Source organism: Paramormyrops kingsleyae, chromosome 19, assembly GCF_048594095.1.
Source record: "Paramormyrops kingsleyae isolate MSU_618 chromosome 19, PKINGS_0.4, whole genome shotgun sequence".
Lineage (NCBI taxonomy): Eukaryota > Metazoa > Chordata > Actinopteri > Osteoglossiformes > Mormyridae > Paramormyrops > Paramormyrops kingsleyae.
This window is the reverse complement of record NC_132815.1, coordinates 15,558,855-15,578,336: the sequence shown is the minus strand read 5'-3', so window position 1 is coordinate 15,578,336 and position 19,482 is coordinate 15,558,855. Positions and strand designations below refer to the sequence as shown.

The window sequence follows — 19,482 nt, the reverse complement described above, 5'->3', positions numbered from 1 at the left end:
ACCCTCCTCCTGATACTCACTGTCTGTATGTCCCATGGTCCTGGGAGAGTGTTATTGCATGCCACTGTATACCTGCAGGTTGGTACAAGCCCACCCGACCTGACGTGATCTGCTGTAGCTATTGTGGTGTGCGTGTGGTGCAGCAGACTCTGTACCCGTGATTGGAAGGTTGTCGGTTCAAATCCCAGGTCTGAATGTCTGATGCCGCCATTGGGCCTTTATGAGCGGGGCTCAGACATGAAGCTTCTCTCTCATTTGTGTCTTGAAGGGGAGCAAGATGGGATATGAATGTGTGTCTGTGCTTGGAGAGGGGGGGGGGGTTAGGAGTGCAGAGATCCAGGGGGAAATTGAAATAGATTCCAATGCTGTGGTTCCTTCAAACTGAAGGCTTAAGGGCGCCACCTGGAGGGCTCCCAAGGGAGATGTTCCAGGTAAGTACCACTGGGTGAAGATCCCGGGGAAGCAGTACTGCTCCCAGCCGATGTGATGCCCAGACACGCATCACTGCCGGTGCCCCCTGACCAAGGCAAAGTGGAACTGGCCAGCAAGTCGGCACCCCTGAGAAGCCGGCGCCCTAGGCGGCCACCTGTGTCGCCTATAGGATTGACTGGCCCTGCGGGGAAGGATCCAGAACAGGTTGGAGGGAGGGATGGATAATCATATGGATGGATCATCATAGACAGGGCCTGTCCATTAAGATGCCCATTTGCTAGCCGATTTCACTTTACGTCCTCGTTCGTTGGGGGGGGGGGGGGGCTTATATATCTACACTACAGAGACTATAGCAGACTGCAGACTGGATGTAGTGGCAGTGGTTGAAGAGGCGGAGCCATGTGACGCTGTTGCCAGCTTTGGTCTGTTGGTTGCAGAGAGATTTTCAGTTTGAGACAAGTCCGCACAGACATGCACACACATTCATGTGTATGTAACAGTTTTACTACCTTGCAAATAGTCTGTAGGGTTTGCAAAGTACCCCAACGCTTTTGATGTAGCTAATTTTGGGTTTATAATGTAATAATATATATTTACCATAAGATTTCTTGTGTGCGCGTGAGCATTATGCCAGATGCGTGAGAGTTGGCAACTCTGGTGACAGTGAAACCCTTTGGTGCCGTCAAACATTATTACTTCCACTTCCAGCATTCGACAGACGTGAAAAAACATATTCAGTCGCAGCTTTGTTTTTTTTTCTTTTTTTATTTGGGGGGGGGGGGGGGGTTATGATGAAAAAGATGGCCGACTTCACACACCTTCTTGCAAAAGCCCTCGAAAAAATTCTCTAAATTCTGTGAATCTTCTCTCATATAAGCAGTATCAAGTTCGCTTGTTAATACAATACAGACTTTTATCATTAAACATTACCCTTGTGCCCAGTGTCCTGCGTAATGAGTTCCTTTCAGCATGTTTTCAACGCCAACGCTCTAAATTAATGTCTTTACTTGCTAACTAGCATGCCCAGGATCTGTCGGGAATGAAAGACCTTTCCACATGTCCGCTGCACGGCGCCCAGGGGCCGAGGGGGCAGACGGCGCATGCGTGCTGCATCCTGTCTCCGTTTCATTCAAGCGGGCTGGCTATTGCGGTAGATCGGGACCGCACCTGCATCCTCCAGGATCTGCGATTCGGGGGTGGGGGGACCCGATATCTACGCTATAGGGGAAAATAAGCCATACAATGAAGAAGCGCTATGTGGACGGCAGCAGGTTACGGAAAATGAAAAAGAGTAAAATCAGCGAGAGGATCTCCGAAAGGTAGGCGAGGGGGGGGGACGCGGCTTTGTGCGGCTCCTGCGCGCTCGCGTGTCGCCGCGTCTCCGATGGCTTATTTACAAACTAAACTCACCCGTGTGCGGCCGCGCAGTGATCTCAGTTTGCTCCTAGTTTAGCTATTCCGAGGGTATAACCTATATATAAGTATTTTTGTAAACATTGCATTTGGATACGAGGCAAAATGTTTGTACGAATCAGTAACATCAGCAGGAGCTTCTATATCTTATAACTAGCTTTGAAAATTATTCTCTATAATTCATTGTTGGTATCATAAGCATTGAGCTATGATCAGTTGCATTTTATATATCGCGCCTTTAAGGCGCTTGTTGTGAATTTATGTAATAAAAAAATGTTTATGAGCACATCGGCAGTTCAGGTGTTTTCTCGGCTTGAAACAAAGAAATGCTGTTGGTCCGTACAGGTGCGCGTTTTATGTGCGTTTATTATGTGTGCGGACCTGCGGACGCTGCGGCCGCGTATCTGAGGTTGTTTCTCACTTACGAATAACAAACACGATGACAGGATATTATACCAATGCGATACAGTGAATGACGTATACACCCAATATAGGGAATAACATACTGAGCCGATATAAGCAATAATATACGGACTCAATATATGGAATAATACAGAGTCGCAGTGGGGATCCTTTGTCTGGCTTTTTAATGCAGCCACGTAAGGCCCGTGATGCTGTCACTTGTCACCGCAGATCTGTGTTCAGGACAGATCCACGTTTTGTTCAGGTTACCTGCTCGTGATGTCCTGATTCCTCTCGTGAGGAAGCGGCTCTCTATAGCTACCGACTCGAGGATTTGCACATTTTTTGATGTTTCAGTGTTATGGACTCCGCCAGCCCAGAATAGTGTGTTGTCATGGTTACTAAACATAAACTGGGCCATGCTATGTCACCAGTGCGGATTGCACAGCAATGGGATGTGAGACGCGGAACAAAGGACGTCGGTACGACAGGCACTTTGTTCGAGTATTTCTTTGTTCAGTTTATACCATTAATTTGTGCGTTTATAGCGCAGAAATAGAATTTGTAATCAAATTAAATGTTGTGTATAATGAAGTAGTTGGCTCCCTATATATTTTTATATGTTTATGGTATGGATGAATTATTATGTATTATTACCGAGAATGTGCGGTTCAACCTATGGCTGTTGTGAATACATTTATGTTCTCTTTGATTTGTACTCATATTTAATTTTTTAGCTGATTTACAGTTTTACAGGCTTTGATGCCTCTGAATTTAGATATTATCTGTTGTCTGATTGTGTAAATATGTTTTTGAATATATTTAACAATTCATTTACAGTAGCTCTCTTTTTAAATGATATTAATAAGTATCCTATGTGTATCTTTTATATAATTAGTGGTTTTCTGTGTCTGTTTCAGTGCTTATACCTTCCTGAAGTTTATGGTGGTGTGGATCTTGGTTCTCCTGGTTGATTTTATCCTGGAGTTTCGCTTTGAGTACCTGTGGCCTTGCTGGCTCTTCTTCGGAAGTGTCTACACCACCTTCCACTGCCATGGCCTGGTAAGAATGCCGGCTGTCTCCCCTTATCGTCCGTGACGTCTCTGCCGTCTCCAGCTAAATATCTGTTTACAGTACAGCTGCTACTTTAGCCGTGACTCTATTGGATTAATTATGAGCGGAGTAACACTTTAAAATCAGTGTGATTTCACTTGGATTCTTAAAAGTCCTCGGGGGAGGGGGGGGGGGGTGGCTTGCAAAGCATGATTGTGCCTGATTGTATCTGTCGGCCAGACCATTGCAGTGTCAGTCAGGTGCGTTTCTGCTGGAACATTCCCGGTTTCTGACGTGGCCGCGTGCCTCTTGCAGGTGATCTGCGTGGTCTTTGTTTCGGCCGCCTTCACTCTCGACGTCTTCTGCTTGATTTTCGTTCCCCTTCACTGGCTGTTTTTCGCTGCCAGCACATATGTATTATTCAACTACATATGGCATACAGGTATGGACGCCGCTTCTCTGCCCGTTTAGGCGGGAGACAGAGATGCAGGTTGGTATGAACCAGCATCCTTGCTTATGAGAGGTAATTTACTGAAAGGACTTTCAGTGAGTCATTTTTATGTAAATTATAATTATAAAATAACCATCTTAGGCTTTACCGTGTTGTGGATATGTGACAATGATATATGCAAATATAATATTAATACAATGAACAGTTTGCATCATATTGGGGGAGGTGTGTGGCTCAGTAGGTTAGGGTGTCGTGCCTGTAATCAGAAGGGCATTGGTTCAAATCCCTGGGTCAGCTGCATGATTTCATAGTTGGTCCCTAGAGCAAGACCATTAGCCCCCAACTGTTCTCAAGACTGTCTGATCCTACTTTCTCAAATAATATATGTTGCTTTGGATATAAGTGTCTATAACTTTTGCTGTCTGCCTCAAGGGTGTCTGTTCATTTAGCATGTTCCCCTGTGGTCGTTTCAGAGAAGGGGCTGTGTGTGTCCACAGTATCCCTGTGGATCCTGCTCATGTACACGGAAACATCACTCAGGTTTAAAGACGTCAAGAACTCCCACGTCAACCTCTCACACCTGTTTGCGGCTCACTGGTGAGTGTGAACGCACCTGTGAGTGTTTTGTGTCGAAGAATGCGGCGGCCGTGGGAAGCGTGCACTCTCTGTGAGATTTTAACGTCCTCTTGTGTTTTACTAATGGGATTACTGTGTAGTTAAATCAGCTTTTGGAAACTGGTGAGCCAGCTGTTTTCTGTCTTTTCTAATTATCAATAATTAATTTAGGGGGAACTGTTTTTGCTTGTGTCTGACTGCATGCATGTTTCGGAGGGCGAGTCAGACATACGTGTGTTGTCATGCATGCAAAAGTGACAGAATTTGCAGACCCAGCAATAAATTAATCCCAAAATCATCAGTACCCCCAAGTGTGGCAAAGAGGCTTGATGCTTGTCATTTATAACTGGAAGCACCAGGCTGTAAATCTTCAGCACGTCTTACTGATTTATTATTTAGTCATCAATCTTAATCTTATTGGTGTTTAAAAGCTTCCTTAATAACTCACTACCCCGCTAGCCTGCTGTGCTTAGAGGTGATATGCTGAATGTTTGTGATCTGCTTCTAAAGCCCTTGAAACTGAAATGACTCTGCACCCTGCATGGCAAGTGTGGATTAGTGACACCTTATGTTCGGGTTTTATTGTCACGTGTTCTTAGAGACACAGTGAAATACTTATGCCACGGTTGCACGAGAGGGGATAGGTGCATCTGGGGTTAGAACAGATGGTAGTGCAATGCAAGACAGAGACAAGAAAAAATAGTGCTGTAAAAAAGAGTATAAGAAGTATAGTAAAAGGAGTATAGTATAGTATAAGGACTATAGTTAAAATAAATAAATACAAAATAAAACCTAGTTTTCCCTGAGAAAGGGGACAGGATGTGGTGTGAGGGAGATGCACTGATCCCAGGTTCTCCTCTGCCTTTTAGCATCGGCTACCCCGTCGTCTATCTGGGGTTTGACGCCACCTGTTACTTCACCAGCGTTTTCAAGCTGCGCTCGCGCAAGGCCGTCCAGAGTGAGAATGACTTTCACATGCAGCTGCTGTTCCAGTCTCTGCCTCCTGGACTCCAGCTGTACCCCAAGTGTCTGGCGGACTCCAAAGAAAGTAGGTGCCTGCCGAAGCAGCTATGAACACGACGCTTCCTGCTAGAGAACCACAGCGAGTGGCCGTCTTGAGGATCGGCCGAGGGCCCTTAAGTCATATGGCACTTTATGTTGCATCTGCCTTCACTGAATAATGTTGTATTTTACAATGTGAACAGTGCCCAAAAAGGAATATTTAATAAGTTCTGTTGTTTTTTCTCGTCCGTAGACTCCAAGTGGAAAATTAAACCGGAGTGCACACAGTACCAGTGTTCGAACGTTGCAGTTTCTTCTGAAGACAAGTACATAGTGGACTGTCTCCAAATTGATGGTGTGGAGAGGAGTGGTAAGGACCTGGAGGACACCAGGCTGGGCTGTCCTCTCTCCCAGCCTCTGGATCCGAAAGGTTCTGAGACTGATATTCGTGAAGATCCCCCAGGTCAGGAGCAGGAGCCTGACCCTCAGGGGGCTTCCAGCAGCATGGCGCCTCAGGAAGAGCCAGGAAACAGAGGCCCAAAGACCTGCAAGGCGTCCTCACCCAAAGTGCGCAGGGTGCCATCCAACAGCACTGCTCCTTGCCTTCGAGGGGACAGGAAGCCAAAGAGCTGCAAGGCCACCAGCCCCAGCCGAGACATAACTGAGAGGAACATCCCCAGCAACCAGAGCAGCTGCTTAGAGCAAATTACTAAGTATGTTGTATGTTTGAGTCTACGTCTATGGGCACCACGGAAACGGCAGCCTGTAAATAACCGTCACTCAGGCTGTGTGCGGTCCGCGGTATCATTCTCGATGTTAGCGACGGGCACCGCGGAAACGGCAGCCTAAATAACCGTCACTCAGGCTGTGTGCGGTCCGCGGTATCATTCTCGATGCTAGCGACGGGCACCGCGGAAACGGCAGCCTAAATAACCGTCACTCAAGCTGTGTGGGGACCATGATTTCCTTCCAGGGAAATGAGCAGTGTTCGGTTTACTTTCATATAATTAACAGGGTGTTTAATAAAAAAATCCATCATTCAGACCCTCTTTTCCCAGTGTTGCAATGGAGATAGCTGGTTCTTCCCAGTGAATCAAAGGCTCTGGTTTTGTTCGCTGGGATTTTTGTACAGGCTGGAGCAGGAGATGCGCCGGCTGAAGGGAGAACTGCAGACGAGCAAGCAGGCCGAGGTGGAGCTACGGAGCCACATGTGCAACCTCACTAACAGCGAGAGGAGTCTGCGGCCAGAAGTGTCACTTCTCCGGCAGGCAAACGATTCGCTGCAGAACAAGTGTGTTTAACCAACACTCTGCTGCCACCTAGGGGCCATGAGTGAAAAATAACCCAGCATGATCTCACTGACTTGTAAATTGTTATTGATTTTGCAGCTCTGAATCATCGCCTTTTGTGTTGCTGTCAGCCAAGTTAAAAATAAAACTTATAAATAAAATTAAACAATTTTCATCACTTGTAGCAATTGTGTAAAATCTCTGAGCCTCTCACCATATTGATATCCCCACAGGTTATAATAATAATAATAATAATAATGACTATTATTATTGTTATTGTTATTATTAGATTGATGTCCCCATTATTGGGGTCAATAGCTTTAGCTACCACACATCAAACTGTCGGAAATAGATCATGTAGAGTCACATTTTGTGAAATTGATTGGTTTAGCTAGTATTAAACCAGCTAGCCTTCTTCTAAGTTGTGTCTGTGGCAAATTGCAGGATCCTGTGGCTAATGAAGACAAAGCAGAAGGACAAGCAGACCAGCACGTTGCTGGAGAAGAAAGTGAAAGTGGAAATGGAGTCCCGCATCGCCGCTGAGAAACAGCTGGCAGAGCTTCATTCGCGAAAGCTGGAAGAAGCTCCAACCTCACCTCACGGGGGTCTGCTCTCAGCCAGCAGGTACAAACCCGCGCTATTTCAGCTACCCAGGTAGCTGCGTAGGGGACCCTTCCACCTCTTAAAGTGCTGATTTAATGACACTCTGCTAATTAGCTGTTGTGATAAGTCCAGGAGCTTTTTAAAATGTATTTAGTTTTATTTATGGATTACAATAGGCACATGTTGCAGTAAGTATGTGTCACCCTTCGTCAGAGTGCCTGCCAATAAAATCATTAAGTTCTTAATTGCTAGCTATTAGTTTGCTCGAAATGTTCACTGATTTTGCTCATTAGTAAGTTGTAGTGGTGCTCGACATCAACGTTAATGGGTTTTGGGCTGTACTCTCTGGCCTTGTGTCTTCGTATCAAGGTTCCAAATGTGTGTTTTTTTTCACAAACTTGTCACATTTGGCTTTTCTTTAAAAACAATGACGTTCTAGCTGTCGTGCTTTCCGCAGTGCATGAAAACAGAGTTTAACCAAAAGAAATTTGCCTTTGTCAGACTAAAAGCCTGTATTCTTTCCATCTCTTACAATAGGCAGGAACAAACAGAGACCCTGTTGTTAAAAAGAAAAGCTAAAGATCTAGAAACAGAATTCAGACAACTTCAGCTGGAGTGTCAAGGGAAAGAGAGTCAAATAATAGCTCTAGAAAATGAAGTGGAGGTAAAGATGGACATTTTAAGTCTACCTGTACAGATGTAGGTGTTAAACGATGTGAGATGCAGTCTGTGACCTGTGCTTGTTACAGTGCCGCTTGGCTGTTCTTGTTTTGGACGTGGTTTTTTTTATTTTACATTCTTTGCTTTTTTACGTGTGACTTGCATGAGGCTCCCATTGATGATGGGGCGCGTGGGCGTCATGGCGATGTGTCAGCGAGAGGTGTCCTCATCCATTTCACCATTATTTTTCTTAGTTCGACGTGCAATTAAAATGGTTATACTTAACATCTAACTCAGTATATTTGATATTTTATCTATGTATACATTTATATACATTAACTTTGACTTTGCTAGTAAATCATGAAATTTGATGTCTGCATGAAATATGCATGAGTTCATAGTAATATCATCACACGTTTTCTTTACACGACAGTTCTGCTCTTCTTGTATCTGGTTACTATAACACCTCGCGATGAGCGATGGCGTTCTTGTCGTCTGTGCGGTACGTGATGATTTTCAATGATCATCGAGCTGCCGGCCACAACCTTTGCGCGACGCCCCTGATCTCCTAGCAGCCCTGGTGACTGACGCTGCTTGAACTCGGCCTCCGTGTTCCTCTCACAGCTCCTCCACAAATACGAAAGCGTGGAGCATGAAGCTGAGATGTTGCTCTCGGCGCTGACGGCCATGCAGGACAAGACCCAGCATCTGGAGTACAACCTAAGTGCCGAAACCAGGATCAAGCTGGACCTCTTCTCTGCGCTGGGAGATGTTCGCAGACAGCTCGAAATCGCCCAAGGTACCTCCCTCTTTATATTCTCATGTTTTCATGAGCTTCAGCGTACCCTGTGAAGTGCATTATACTGAAATATTGGCCATATTTCTGATATTCTATGCCTGGAAAACTTAAGGGAAATGGCTCTTGATGTGAAATGTCTCAGAGATGCACGCGGGAAGGTTAGGGCAGAACGCGTGGGTCCTCCCGGGACGGCATTAATTGTGTACGGTGAGAGTCCTTCTTCTTCTGCATTGTTTACTTCAGCTGCGGGAAGCGGGAAACCTGCTTTGCGGAGCAGCTCTGTCTGACTGCACTTTGATCTTCGACACTTGGCTGCGATTCATACTAAAAATAGGATCATACGGCTTTTCTCATTCAGCCCGGCAGATATCTCAGTCTAGACAGCATTATTTCATCAACCCAAAACTGTATTAAATTGAATGTCCAGCAGATTTTGTTAAGAAAAGGACATAAATGAGTCTTTAATTACAGGCAGTTCTAGACTGATGTAATTAATCTGTTCCACAATATACATAAGTGAATTTGTACGTACGTTGGATATATCTTCCCATACAAGTCAGGGTATCTTATAGCCAAAAACACATAAGCCAAAAATATACTAGTAATGCGTACTGAAGAACACGTCCAGGTCTATGTCGTCTTTTTGCATTAAGGCTTCTGTAAACTCTGTGTATCTTGGATATTTTTGGTGCAAGTCTGAAGTTGGTTTTACGTCAGTCAAGAGCTGCCATTTCCTGCTTTAGGAAGGTTCTTTTTCAGCAATGAGTCCATTTTATGTGTTAGACAAATGTTTTTATAAATGTTTTTATTCTGCTGTTGTTTTATTATGGGAGTACGTGGTGCTGTTGGGGATATTTCATTGGCTGTTTCTGTAGGAAGGGGTATATTACGCATATGTCTGTGACCCAGGCTGAGAAAAGTTAGGTTTCAGAATGACATTTGAGACATTCATAATTTATCTCAGAGTCCTGCATGCATTGTTCCTGAATTTATTTATGTTCCTTCTGCAGGAAGAATAATCAAGCAGGATCAGGAGATCGGTGAGATGAAAAAGAAGATCGCAGAGGTCATGGCAGTAATGCCCAGCATAACCTACACGGCCCCGTACCCTATAGTGCCACATCTCACCAAGTTCCTGAGCTCTGAGGACTGTGTGCTGGATCGCACGGCACTAATGTACCAGTGTCTTAAGAAGTAGGAGTGCTATGTTCTACAGAACCAAACAGAATCCTCTCTGAGTACAAACCCAGAACTTACCGTCTGGAGTCGGTTTGAATGAACGCTTCATTCTCCGGTCCCGAGTATGGACACGGAGCCCCGCCCCGCTGGCAATGTAACTGTGAGCCGGCCGAGCTCGTTAACCTTCTGTAAGATCTCACCTTCTTCAACGTGGTTTACACTCCTTCACAAATGTGCACTGAGGACAGTTAAGCTTCTCCGGATTTTATTTAAGCCATCAGTGAACAAACTCTGCCGTCATGGATACTGGGCAGTGATGGATAGAGGTGTCACTCGGACGTGATCGTTTATCATTGGTCGTTCAGTAAGTCGTTGATATATATTTTAAATATGAATAAGGAATGCTTTTAAATATATGTCAAAATATGTGGTAAATTAAAAGATATTGTAAAATGATTAATGAATACATTTACTTATTGCTGTTGTGTAGAGTGTTATCTATAGCCTCATATGCTGTGAGTGCTTCAGTAATCAGTTTCTCGCAGTGTACTGAAAGGACCAGGTATAAGACTACAGGATTTGAGATTTTATCATTATAAGAGTAATATTTAAATGTATCATTTAATTATTTAACTTCGAGAGAATTTTCATTGCAGGTAGAAGTGCAGTACTGAGTCTGGGATGGTAACCAGAAAACCTCAATCATTTATACGACATCCACGAAATCACACAAAAATAGCAATAAATGTCGCTTTCAATTAAAAGGACATATTTTGACATATATGTTCAGAGATCCTTAGGGTTATGTTCACACGTTACTGATGTTTAATGTCCTGCTGTAACTGATCTTGACTCCTGCTTGATGTCTAACCTGTCAGCCCAAGTTCAACAGGTTCAGCAAATGAGAGATAAACGGTGGAGATAAACGGAGGGTTTCATCATTACTACGTATTACGATCCGTAAACACGAAACTTTTACCGTTGCAGTTATTTTTAAACACAGGTTTTTCAGTAATCAAACTTGAGGATTAACTTTCAGATTCACACAACAGGAATCTAGCTGAGCTTTCAGAAAAAAAGCTATCGTTTTTGCAAATACAGTTTTTTTTTTCCAAATTGTCAATTCCAGTCTGATTTTTCAGAATAGTTCTGCAGATCCTAAATAGGACCATAGACACTATGTAATGTATACAATTTATCCTTATTTATGCAAATGCTCTACACTGTTTTTTAGGGTTTAAATGAATTCTTTGCTCTTGAGCGGCGAGGAGCCCACCACCCAGTGGGAGCACATCACTGACAGAAATCGGGGTAAAACGCGCAGGCGGGGGCCGCTGAATTATTCATGAGCTGTGTGCTTTTTCACTTTGCCAGATCTGATTACAGGTGTGGAAACGGCGATGGCATGTGTGCGGTATCAGACGCCCGTCTGAGTCACAGGTGATCTTCGCGTGTCACTTCAGGCTAAATCCACCAGGTGTCTTTGTCACCGTACACCGTGGAAGCCGGGTGACAGATTTGGGTCATATGACTTCTAGGGCTGAATAAATTGCCGTAAAGATTGTGTTTGTTCTGCAAACAAGCCCCTCCCCCGTAGCTATTTTTCAGATATCTGTTACTCAGATGCCATTTCCATAATACCTGTAGATACTTATTATTTCCACAATTTTCTGTGCAGGGAATGATATTATAAACAGCCTAAGCTACAGAAAATTGAAAACAGAAACACAAAAGGTTACACTTTAGAGCAGAATACACCTCATATTGTAATCTGCAATGCATTGTGGGATATACTTACATTATTTGCTTTTTTACATTTGAGGTTTATTTTTCATTTTCATTGGCTCTTCGTACGGTGGCTTTCCAGGAGCCTGAGAGCACTAATCAGCAGCTGCCCTATTGCTGTTTAGAAACAACACTGAAGATATTGACCATCAGCAGGCTTTACTATGAGCAGTGGTTCAACGCGGGGTCTTTATTAAGGTCTTTTTTGCTGTTTTTAATTTTTCCTGCTGCCATCTGGGCAAAATTATATAATTCTTTTCAGTGAATAAGGTTAGTTTCTTACATTACAAATCAGCTTGTTTGTAAGCAGCAGCTTCAGTTCTATCCAAATCGGTTTCTTAAGCTCACTTTAGATTTCCCAGCTATTCATTTCCAGTTTAGACTAAATCTTTGGTCTGTGATCTAGCAGTATTATCTCGTTTAGGATGTAAGACTTCACAAGTAAAACGGTTCTTCAAAGGCTTAGACTTAACCAAGATTTGATCAAGACAAGGTAACAATAAGATAAAATGTAAAAGCTGGCTTTTCAACAACCTACATGGGGCATGCTACATTTCACTATGCCGAATGATCGATTTTGACATTGTTTCTGCACTAAAACAAACAATTAACCTTACTTTGAAGAGTCAAGATCAATTCTATATAAACTTTACTTTTGATGTTATGTCATTTTCGTCTCTCTGTTGATTTGTAATCTGTTTGGCACTTTGTTTACATTTTCATGTGTGTATTATGTACTGTTTTTGTGATTATTGGTGTACAGTATTTACACTGAATGAGGAAGGTTGTGTTCGAGTGTCCAGGCAAACCGGACCTACAAGAAATGATTCTCAAAATGTACACATGTTTTAGTGTGATTAAGTGCTGATGCTCTGTCTATGCTTTATGGAGACTGTAGTTCAGTCTTTGGCCATATTTTAAATGTAGGCTCTGAGTTATCTGGTTTAATTCAAAAGATGTGGCCTTTAAACTAGGACAATGAAACTGAAATCTTAACACCTCCTTCACAAGCATGATGTGTCAAAAAGACATATAGAGAAAATGTTTCACACTCCAAATGTAAATTAGAATAGCTAAACAATGCGGCAGTATACTTTCTAAACAGATAAGGAGTCCTATTTGTCAGATTTGTATTACAACTATCGCTTTCTGAGAATTCTGGTTTCCACGGCCAGTGTCCCAAAAGCAGACATGTCACAGATCCGACTCGCCTGTAAGCAAGACCACAATGCTTTCTTCAAAAGACCCCTTGGTACCAAAATCACATAAGTCAACTATCAGTGCAGGCAGACTACAGAAAAACCCGGACACCTGGTGACGGGTCAGGTCCGTCCTGCGATTGCCCACATACTGAGTAATTGCGCTCGCATGCCACATCGCATGTCATTCAGTCTGCTGAGGTGCAGGTCTGCCGCATGGACTGATCCCCGACTTACATCTACTGTTCCTACTGTCTCCCTGACATTTTTAAATCTCATTCTCTAAATCTCAGAAGTTTAAATAAAGAGACCAGAGCTGTCCTTTGAAGAAGGCCCCTGCCATGGGTGAAATTTCAGCATTTCACTGAAATGAATTTTGATGTATAACAAAGTTTTTTGGTTACATGCTAAAATTTCATACACTTGTGCCTATAATATTTCATTTGGAAACTCCACTTATACACACACACACACACAAAAAATTATGTAATTAACTTTGAATCAAGGTACACAATGTTTTTCAGTCTTTTTTAAATGGATGTAATGTACTTTGTAGAAATTAGAATAGCTGTGATCAGACCTTGGAGTTGTTTGTAAAAAAAAAAAAAAAAAAACAATTTATACTTTTTATGAAATGGTCTCCGTTGTTTTTGTAATTCTTTTCCATCAGTGTTTTATGGGAAGGAGGTATTTTTACGGCTTAATGTGCATTTTTACAATGCTTTGGATTAGTTTTCACTTTGTCCATGTTATTGTCTGCACGAAAAAAAAAATGCATTCCAGGATATTTTTTAATTTCAACAGCTCACCTGTGAATGAGACTTTTTAAATGCAGGATGTAAACATCAACACAAGGGCTCATTACTTGTTCTTATTTTCCCTGCATACCTAGTGAGCAAGAAAATAAAGTTTTCAGTGGTCTCTTCTTACTTTGACTTCTGCTATGGATTTAATATAAACATCCAATGGCATGTTTCATGTACATATTAACTTGTTAAAAACCTCTTTCCATAGACCACAAGAGGATCGTTAAATAGATATACATCCAACCTTAGTTAGTCCTCTCATTTGCAAAAAAACCCAGTCATGCATGTCTTCCATTTAAGGGAGATTAATTGAAAACAAGCTTTTAGTTAATTGCTTGCTAATCATTTTAACGTTTTCGCTAAATGCAGTTTGACAGACGACTGCCTGGTAGTGTGGACCATCCCACATCTGGCATCCCTGTTGTCCTGTTTTATATTTATTTAGATGACACTTTTGTCCAAAGTGACATACAGTAGAGAAAATAGTGTCGGGCAGTTCTTAGATCAATTGGGGGTCTTGCTGAAGGGATCAACAGTGAAATCACTTTGCTGACTATGGGATTTGGACTGGCGACTTTTCCAGTCCCAACCCTCTGAGCTATGTACTCCGCCATTTTTTACTGGTTTTCTGTGCCTAACCACCAGAGCCACAAACCACAGACAATGGCATGCTGTACCCAGTCCTCTGCTGGGTAAGAAATTAGGGGGGTGGATGGATGGATATTATGCACCTCCTATACCTAGAGTCAGAGCTCTGATTGCAGCTGTGGATTTAATGACAAACAGTGAAAAAACATCCAACAATCATTAGTCTTTATTTAGGATTTGATTCATCAGTAAAGCTTGTTGTAAAATACATTGATTTACACTTAATGATCGTGAAACCCGCCACCTTTATCTGTCCGTGCTCACTCTGCAATCACACTTACTGATACTGTCTCTAAATGTCTAAGCAGTCAGCTTGCTCCATCCGTGGTCAAGGAGACCGATGTATCTTTCTGTCCTAACTGTCCAGAGATCTCATGTGCTGACTGTTTGTAATGTAATGTGTTTCTGTGTTCACCCTGTCCGGGAAAAGTGGTTAGAGATCCTTCAGAGAAACCTGCCTTCCAGTTGTGCTACATTTAAGGTATTAAGATATATATTCCCCTTGAAAAGTGTGCAGTGTAGACAGAAAGGCCTATAAAATTATCCTGCAGTTGACAACAGACTCAGAGTTGCGATCTTATACGAGGCATCCTGATTAACTGCAATGTCCAGCCCCCAAAGAGAGCAGGAAATCCCGGGACGGACCTCCCCCCATCGCCCCCCCCCCAGATGCGGCATCTCTACCAGTCGTATTTTTGCCCAGCGGAGAGCCACAATGAGCCTTGGCTCTGGTGATAAAGCGGCGCAGAACTGGCCAGCTCTGAGACAAAGGTTATCTGACAGAAAGGGCCATCTCGAGGGGAGCCCTTAAAGCCAATGACTGTCAGCTTTCATCATCCGGCGAGTGCGCAGGCCCTCCTGCAGACGCTGGCCTCAGGCAGGGAAGGTAGATGGAGCTTATCCTGTCTGGACGGCCCGGCCTACATCTTTGATGCCGGCTGAGCCCTTCGCTCGACTCGCTCATTCATTAACCTTCAAAACGGGCTCTGTTTAAGCCGCTGGCCGCCGTTCGATATACCGGAGCCCCCTGGCCGCCCCCCCTCTGTAGCCGGGTTACACACCGTACTGATTCAAACATCTGTCTGAGGATGCTTCGGGTTTCCGGGGTTTGGATCATTTAACTCAGCCACGCTGGTTTATCACGGCTCTTCGGGGACAGGCCGGGGGAGGAGGGGAATCCGTGGATTACACGCTTTAATTAGTCCTGGGTGTCTGTGGGGGGATTTTAAATACAGGATATGGATTTAACCCCCGATAGAGGATACAGGCCGTGTTTACATCCTGTTAGCATCAGAGGTGAAAATAATGCAAAGGTGCTTGAGGTGGGATTAGCCATCAGCCGCCACCATGGATTCTCTGTCTGACTCTGTGCCATTCCCTGGTGACTTACACGCACGGCTTATCTCGTAGAGTAACCGGATCTTGTCTTTGTTATGCATTTTGTTTTAATGGTCCTATCCTCTTTGTTTGTTTTTACGTTCTACTGTTGTTCAACAGCATCACATGTTAAAGCTGTATTAGAGATTTTACCAGCGTGTTACAGATGATTTTGCTAAGGTGTACATTAAGTTTTTTTTATATATATATACTAATGCCGTAAGCAAGATTTAGTCGTAAAACCTTTCTGGCTTCATGGTTAATGATTCCTATGCTGTGCAGGACTTACCGGGGTTGTACTGTAACATTGTGATAGTAAACAGTGGTTCTCAATTCACACAATTTACATTTATTTATTAGTAGTAGACGCTTTAGCCCAAAGCAACTGAGGCAGACAGAACACTACAAGCACACAGCTGTCAAGGAGTTACCTTCCGCGTGGTGTGTGGTTCAGTGGGTTCGGCCTCTGTGCCTATGATCAGAAGGTTGCTGGTTTGAGTCCTGTCTTTGGCACTATAGCTACATCTGCATTGGATGCTCCAGGATTGCCATATAAATGACTGACCCTACATTTGGGTGCCAAGCTTAGTTCTCAGCTGTACAGGACAATGCAGTAGTCAAAGAAAACATTTAAGGCTGTTTATCTGGGTAGTAAGAGTATATTTGTTAAGGATAAAAAAAATACAATTTATCTTTAGAATTTTAAATTGGAAATTAGTATTTCTTCTGTTCTCCAACAAGTTACATCTAAAGTGATGTCTTGTTGGATGGCTAGATGAACAATGCTTTGGGTCACAAACCTCTCCTCAGGGGCACCTCAGCCATTCTATGTCTTCAATGAATTTCACCACCAGCTCAATCAATTATTGACCAAAAAATATGGGGCAGTGGTCAAGTCAAAAATTCATGGCTGTATTGGATGGTTGCTACAAATATTGTAGTAATTTTAGAAGAAATGGCTAAGCTAACACACTTTGACAGACATAATGTCATAGTTTGAAATCAACATGAAGATCATTTAAACATTTTCTTTTACTGGCTACAACTTTTTCACACTAATGCAGGGATGTCAAACTGCAGTCCTGGGAGGGCACAGCCCTGTGTAGCTTAGTTCTTTCCCTGTTCCACCACAAATGATTCAGCTCAACAGCTATGTGGTAATTCGCACAAGGGGTTGAATCAGGTGTGTTAAACGAGGGGAAACCAAAAAATGTGCAGGACTCCGGCCCCCCAGGACTGGAGTCTGACACTTGTGCACTAATGTGTGTGACACACACACATACATGTGTTTGTCTCAAAGGAGAGCAAGATGGAATACGTGAAAAGAAGCTTTCCAATGTACTTGTGAAAATGGCAAATAAAGCATAATTTCATTTAGGTGCTGCAAGGCTGAGCTTCTAATGAATGACCAGTAACAAGTGCAAGTTAGCATTGGAGCAAGAGCTACACAATGGATTTGCACATATCACAAGAACCTAATAAGGCAGCCATTCAGTCAAAGACAAGTGGAAAAAGAGCATTCAGGACAAGCAAGAGATTAGATAAGGAATCACAAATGAAGACAGAATGCTCAGGGGGGGGATGGCGTAGTTTCTGGAAGCTTGAGAGATTTTGCTGATGTGTCTTATTCAATATCCAAGCAAATTCAATTTTACATCCTGCCATTCCCATCACACAGCGTCCATCCCATGGAGGCGTGGCCCAACCAACACACACAGACTCATAAATGGACTTTGCAGTAGCTGAATTATATGCAGCTTGTATGGGAACAAATCCAGAGCAAAGCAACAGAAGAGAGGATAAAAACAGGGTAGTTCATGGACTTAAGTGAGCATCCCGCATTTCACATGGAGAATGATATCCATCCATCCAACACCACACACACACACGCACACACATTTGAACCCCTAATCCTGGAGATGGGTAGTGTCTATCCTACCCACTGAGACTCCGAGCTTATGGAGGAATGGAAGATATCTATGTGAAAGAGGCCAACCCATGTTCAGATTTTCCATGACACCATGGTTACTGAGCGCAGAGACCACTAACCACAACAGCTTACGGACCTAAAACGCACCCAGCAGTTTCATGAGAGCTGTTCTTCTTTATCAACACTGATCTTCTAACTGCCACAGAATCTACTGCAAATGATGCATATAAGATTTCTGGACTAAAAGGCGGCCTTTTGAAACTACATGACCCAGAGACAAAGAATAGGGAAATCTTATTTTTGGGGGACAAATTTAAATTCACACTTCACAAACTTTAAGAGCAATTTATGTGCAGATTTGAACACTTCTGTGTTCTTGATCATAAATGCCACTTGCTGCTATGTAAAATTAAGAGACCTGGTGGGTCGGGCTAAGGGTAACCCCCCCCCAGATAAAAAGGCTTCTGTATTTTTTGACATCTGATATTTCGCTGGAGTTCATCTTAAAGTATTTTTGCTTCCACGGCAAGGTGTTTTTGGCACTTAAACCAGCAATCTTTTAAAAATCCATGTGTGTTGTCATCAGTCATCACCGTCGCCCCTAGCTAATTACTGCTTCTTTAAATTTCCGTTAATTTTCCGGTTTTTCAGGTTCACCTGTCACCGGCCTTTACACTGTCTCCACCTTTTCTGTGCAGTCAAACCGCCCATCGCTTGTCTTACGATGATCGTTCATTTGTCAGGCTACTCGAAGCTCAAAGCAGGTTGGACCGTAACTGGAAAATTACCATGAAACGTGATTCGGATTCGTGTTTGACGCATTACTGCCGTTGTTCCAGAGAGCGGCAGTGTTGAGTTTATGCACGGAAATGTGCATACTTCTGTAGACATTGAAACTTATGTTACATGTTCAGAATTATAATGATTGAGCTGTTTTATAAATATCAATAAAATGTGTATATAATTTGTATATCTTATCCATTCAGTTCTGTAAACATCAGACTAAGAGACGTAAACTTTAATCTGTCCAACAGTAAACGCACCATTACGTACATTAAACAATTACCACAGAAAATGAATTAATCCGACATTCTTTGGTAAAATGGCCATTTTGCAGAATACACGGGTGACACAAAAAATACTTAAAGATTCCTTATATTCCTTATATGTTTCTAGTTTTCTTGTTCAAATATATACATACAAGAAGTAAAATGATTTCCATCTAAGAGAATTTTTATTATGACACGTGTTACCAATCCATCCGATTGTATCAAAATGCCGTCGCTGCACACAGCCTTAAAATATGCCGTAATTCCATCTTGTACCGCTAGATGTTGCTACATACCTACATTGCAGGTAAGAATCCTTCAACGCCGCAACGCACCTAAATCTCAACGCTTACTCCATCAGAGCGTCTAACTTTCGGTGTCATTTTCAAAACATCCACTTGAAAAGTGGTAAGATATGTAGAATAATGTGGAGTAATTGAAAAGTTTCAGAAGTGTTAACCTACATTTAGGCTTCCTCCCTTGGGCTATTTGCGCTCTAGGTGCGCTTGTCCCACAAGACGCTGATAAGAGTTTCGCCGGATGGCAGACATACCCAGCAGCTTTTGATAACGACGGATCTCCCCCTTATCCCGCCACGAATACCACTTTGTAATGGACACGGGTCCACAGAAAGTGGCGGTAATTTATCCCACGATCCCACGTGTGATGTCTGAGTCCTGGGTAGGGCTAGGCTCACTGAGTCACCACCCACAGGCGCGCCGTTTGACCACGAAAAACGCGCATTAAATCGATATTAATTAAATTAATTGGTGGGAAAGTGTTAGTCCGC

General features: G+C 43.0%; 1 protein-coding gene across 1 annotated transcript; it reads left to right on the top strand.

Annotated features, from left to right (window-relative positions):
• Positions 1–1,560: 1,560 nt before the first annotated feature.
• On the top strand, positions 1,561–13,811 carry LOC111858021 (macoilin-1). The gene is made up of 11 exons (XM_023839380.1): positions 1,561–1,751; positions 3,168–3,309; positions 3,616–3,742; positions 4,225–4,348; positions 5,236–5,414; positions 5,622–6,081; positions 6,501–6,659; positions 7,102–7,281; positions 7,798–7,924; positions 8,545–8,719; positions 9,730–13,811. The coding sequence occupies exons 1-11, from the start codon at positions 1,675–1,677 to the stop codon at positions 9,915–9,917; spliced, it is 1,938 nt and encodes a 645-aa protein (XP_023695148.1). The 5' UTR covers positions 1,561–1,674; the 3' UTR covers positions 9,918–13,811.
• Positions 13,812–19,482: the final 5,671 nt, after the last annotated feature.

Bases quoted from the DNA above. Each gene is read 5' to 3' on its own strand.
- LOC111858021 (XM_023839380.1), top strand. From the start codon at position 1,675: ATGAAGAAGCGCTATGTGGACGGCAGCAGGTTACGGAAAATGAAAAAG. The intron at 1,752-3,167 runs GTAGGCGAGGGG...TGTCTGTTTCAG, and splicing joins AGCGAGAGGATCTCCGAAAG to TGCTTATACCTTCCTGAAGT. The intron at 6,082-6,500 runs GTATGTTGTATG...ATTTTTGTACAG, and splicing joins TGCTTAGAGCAAATTACTAA to GCTGGAGCAGGAGATGCGCC.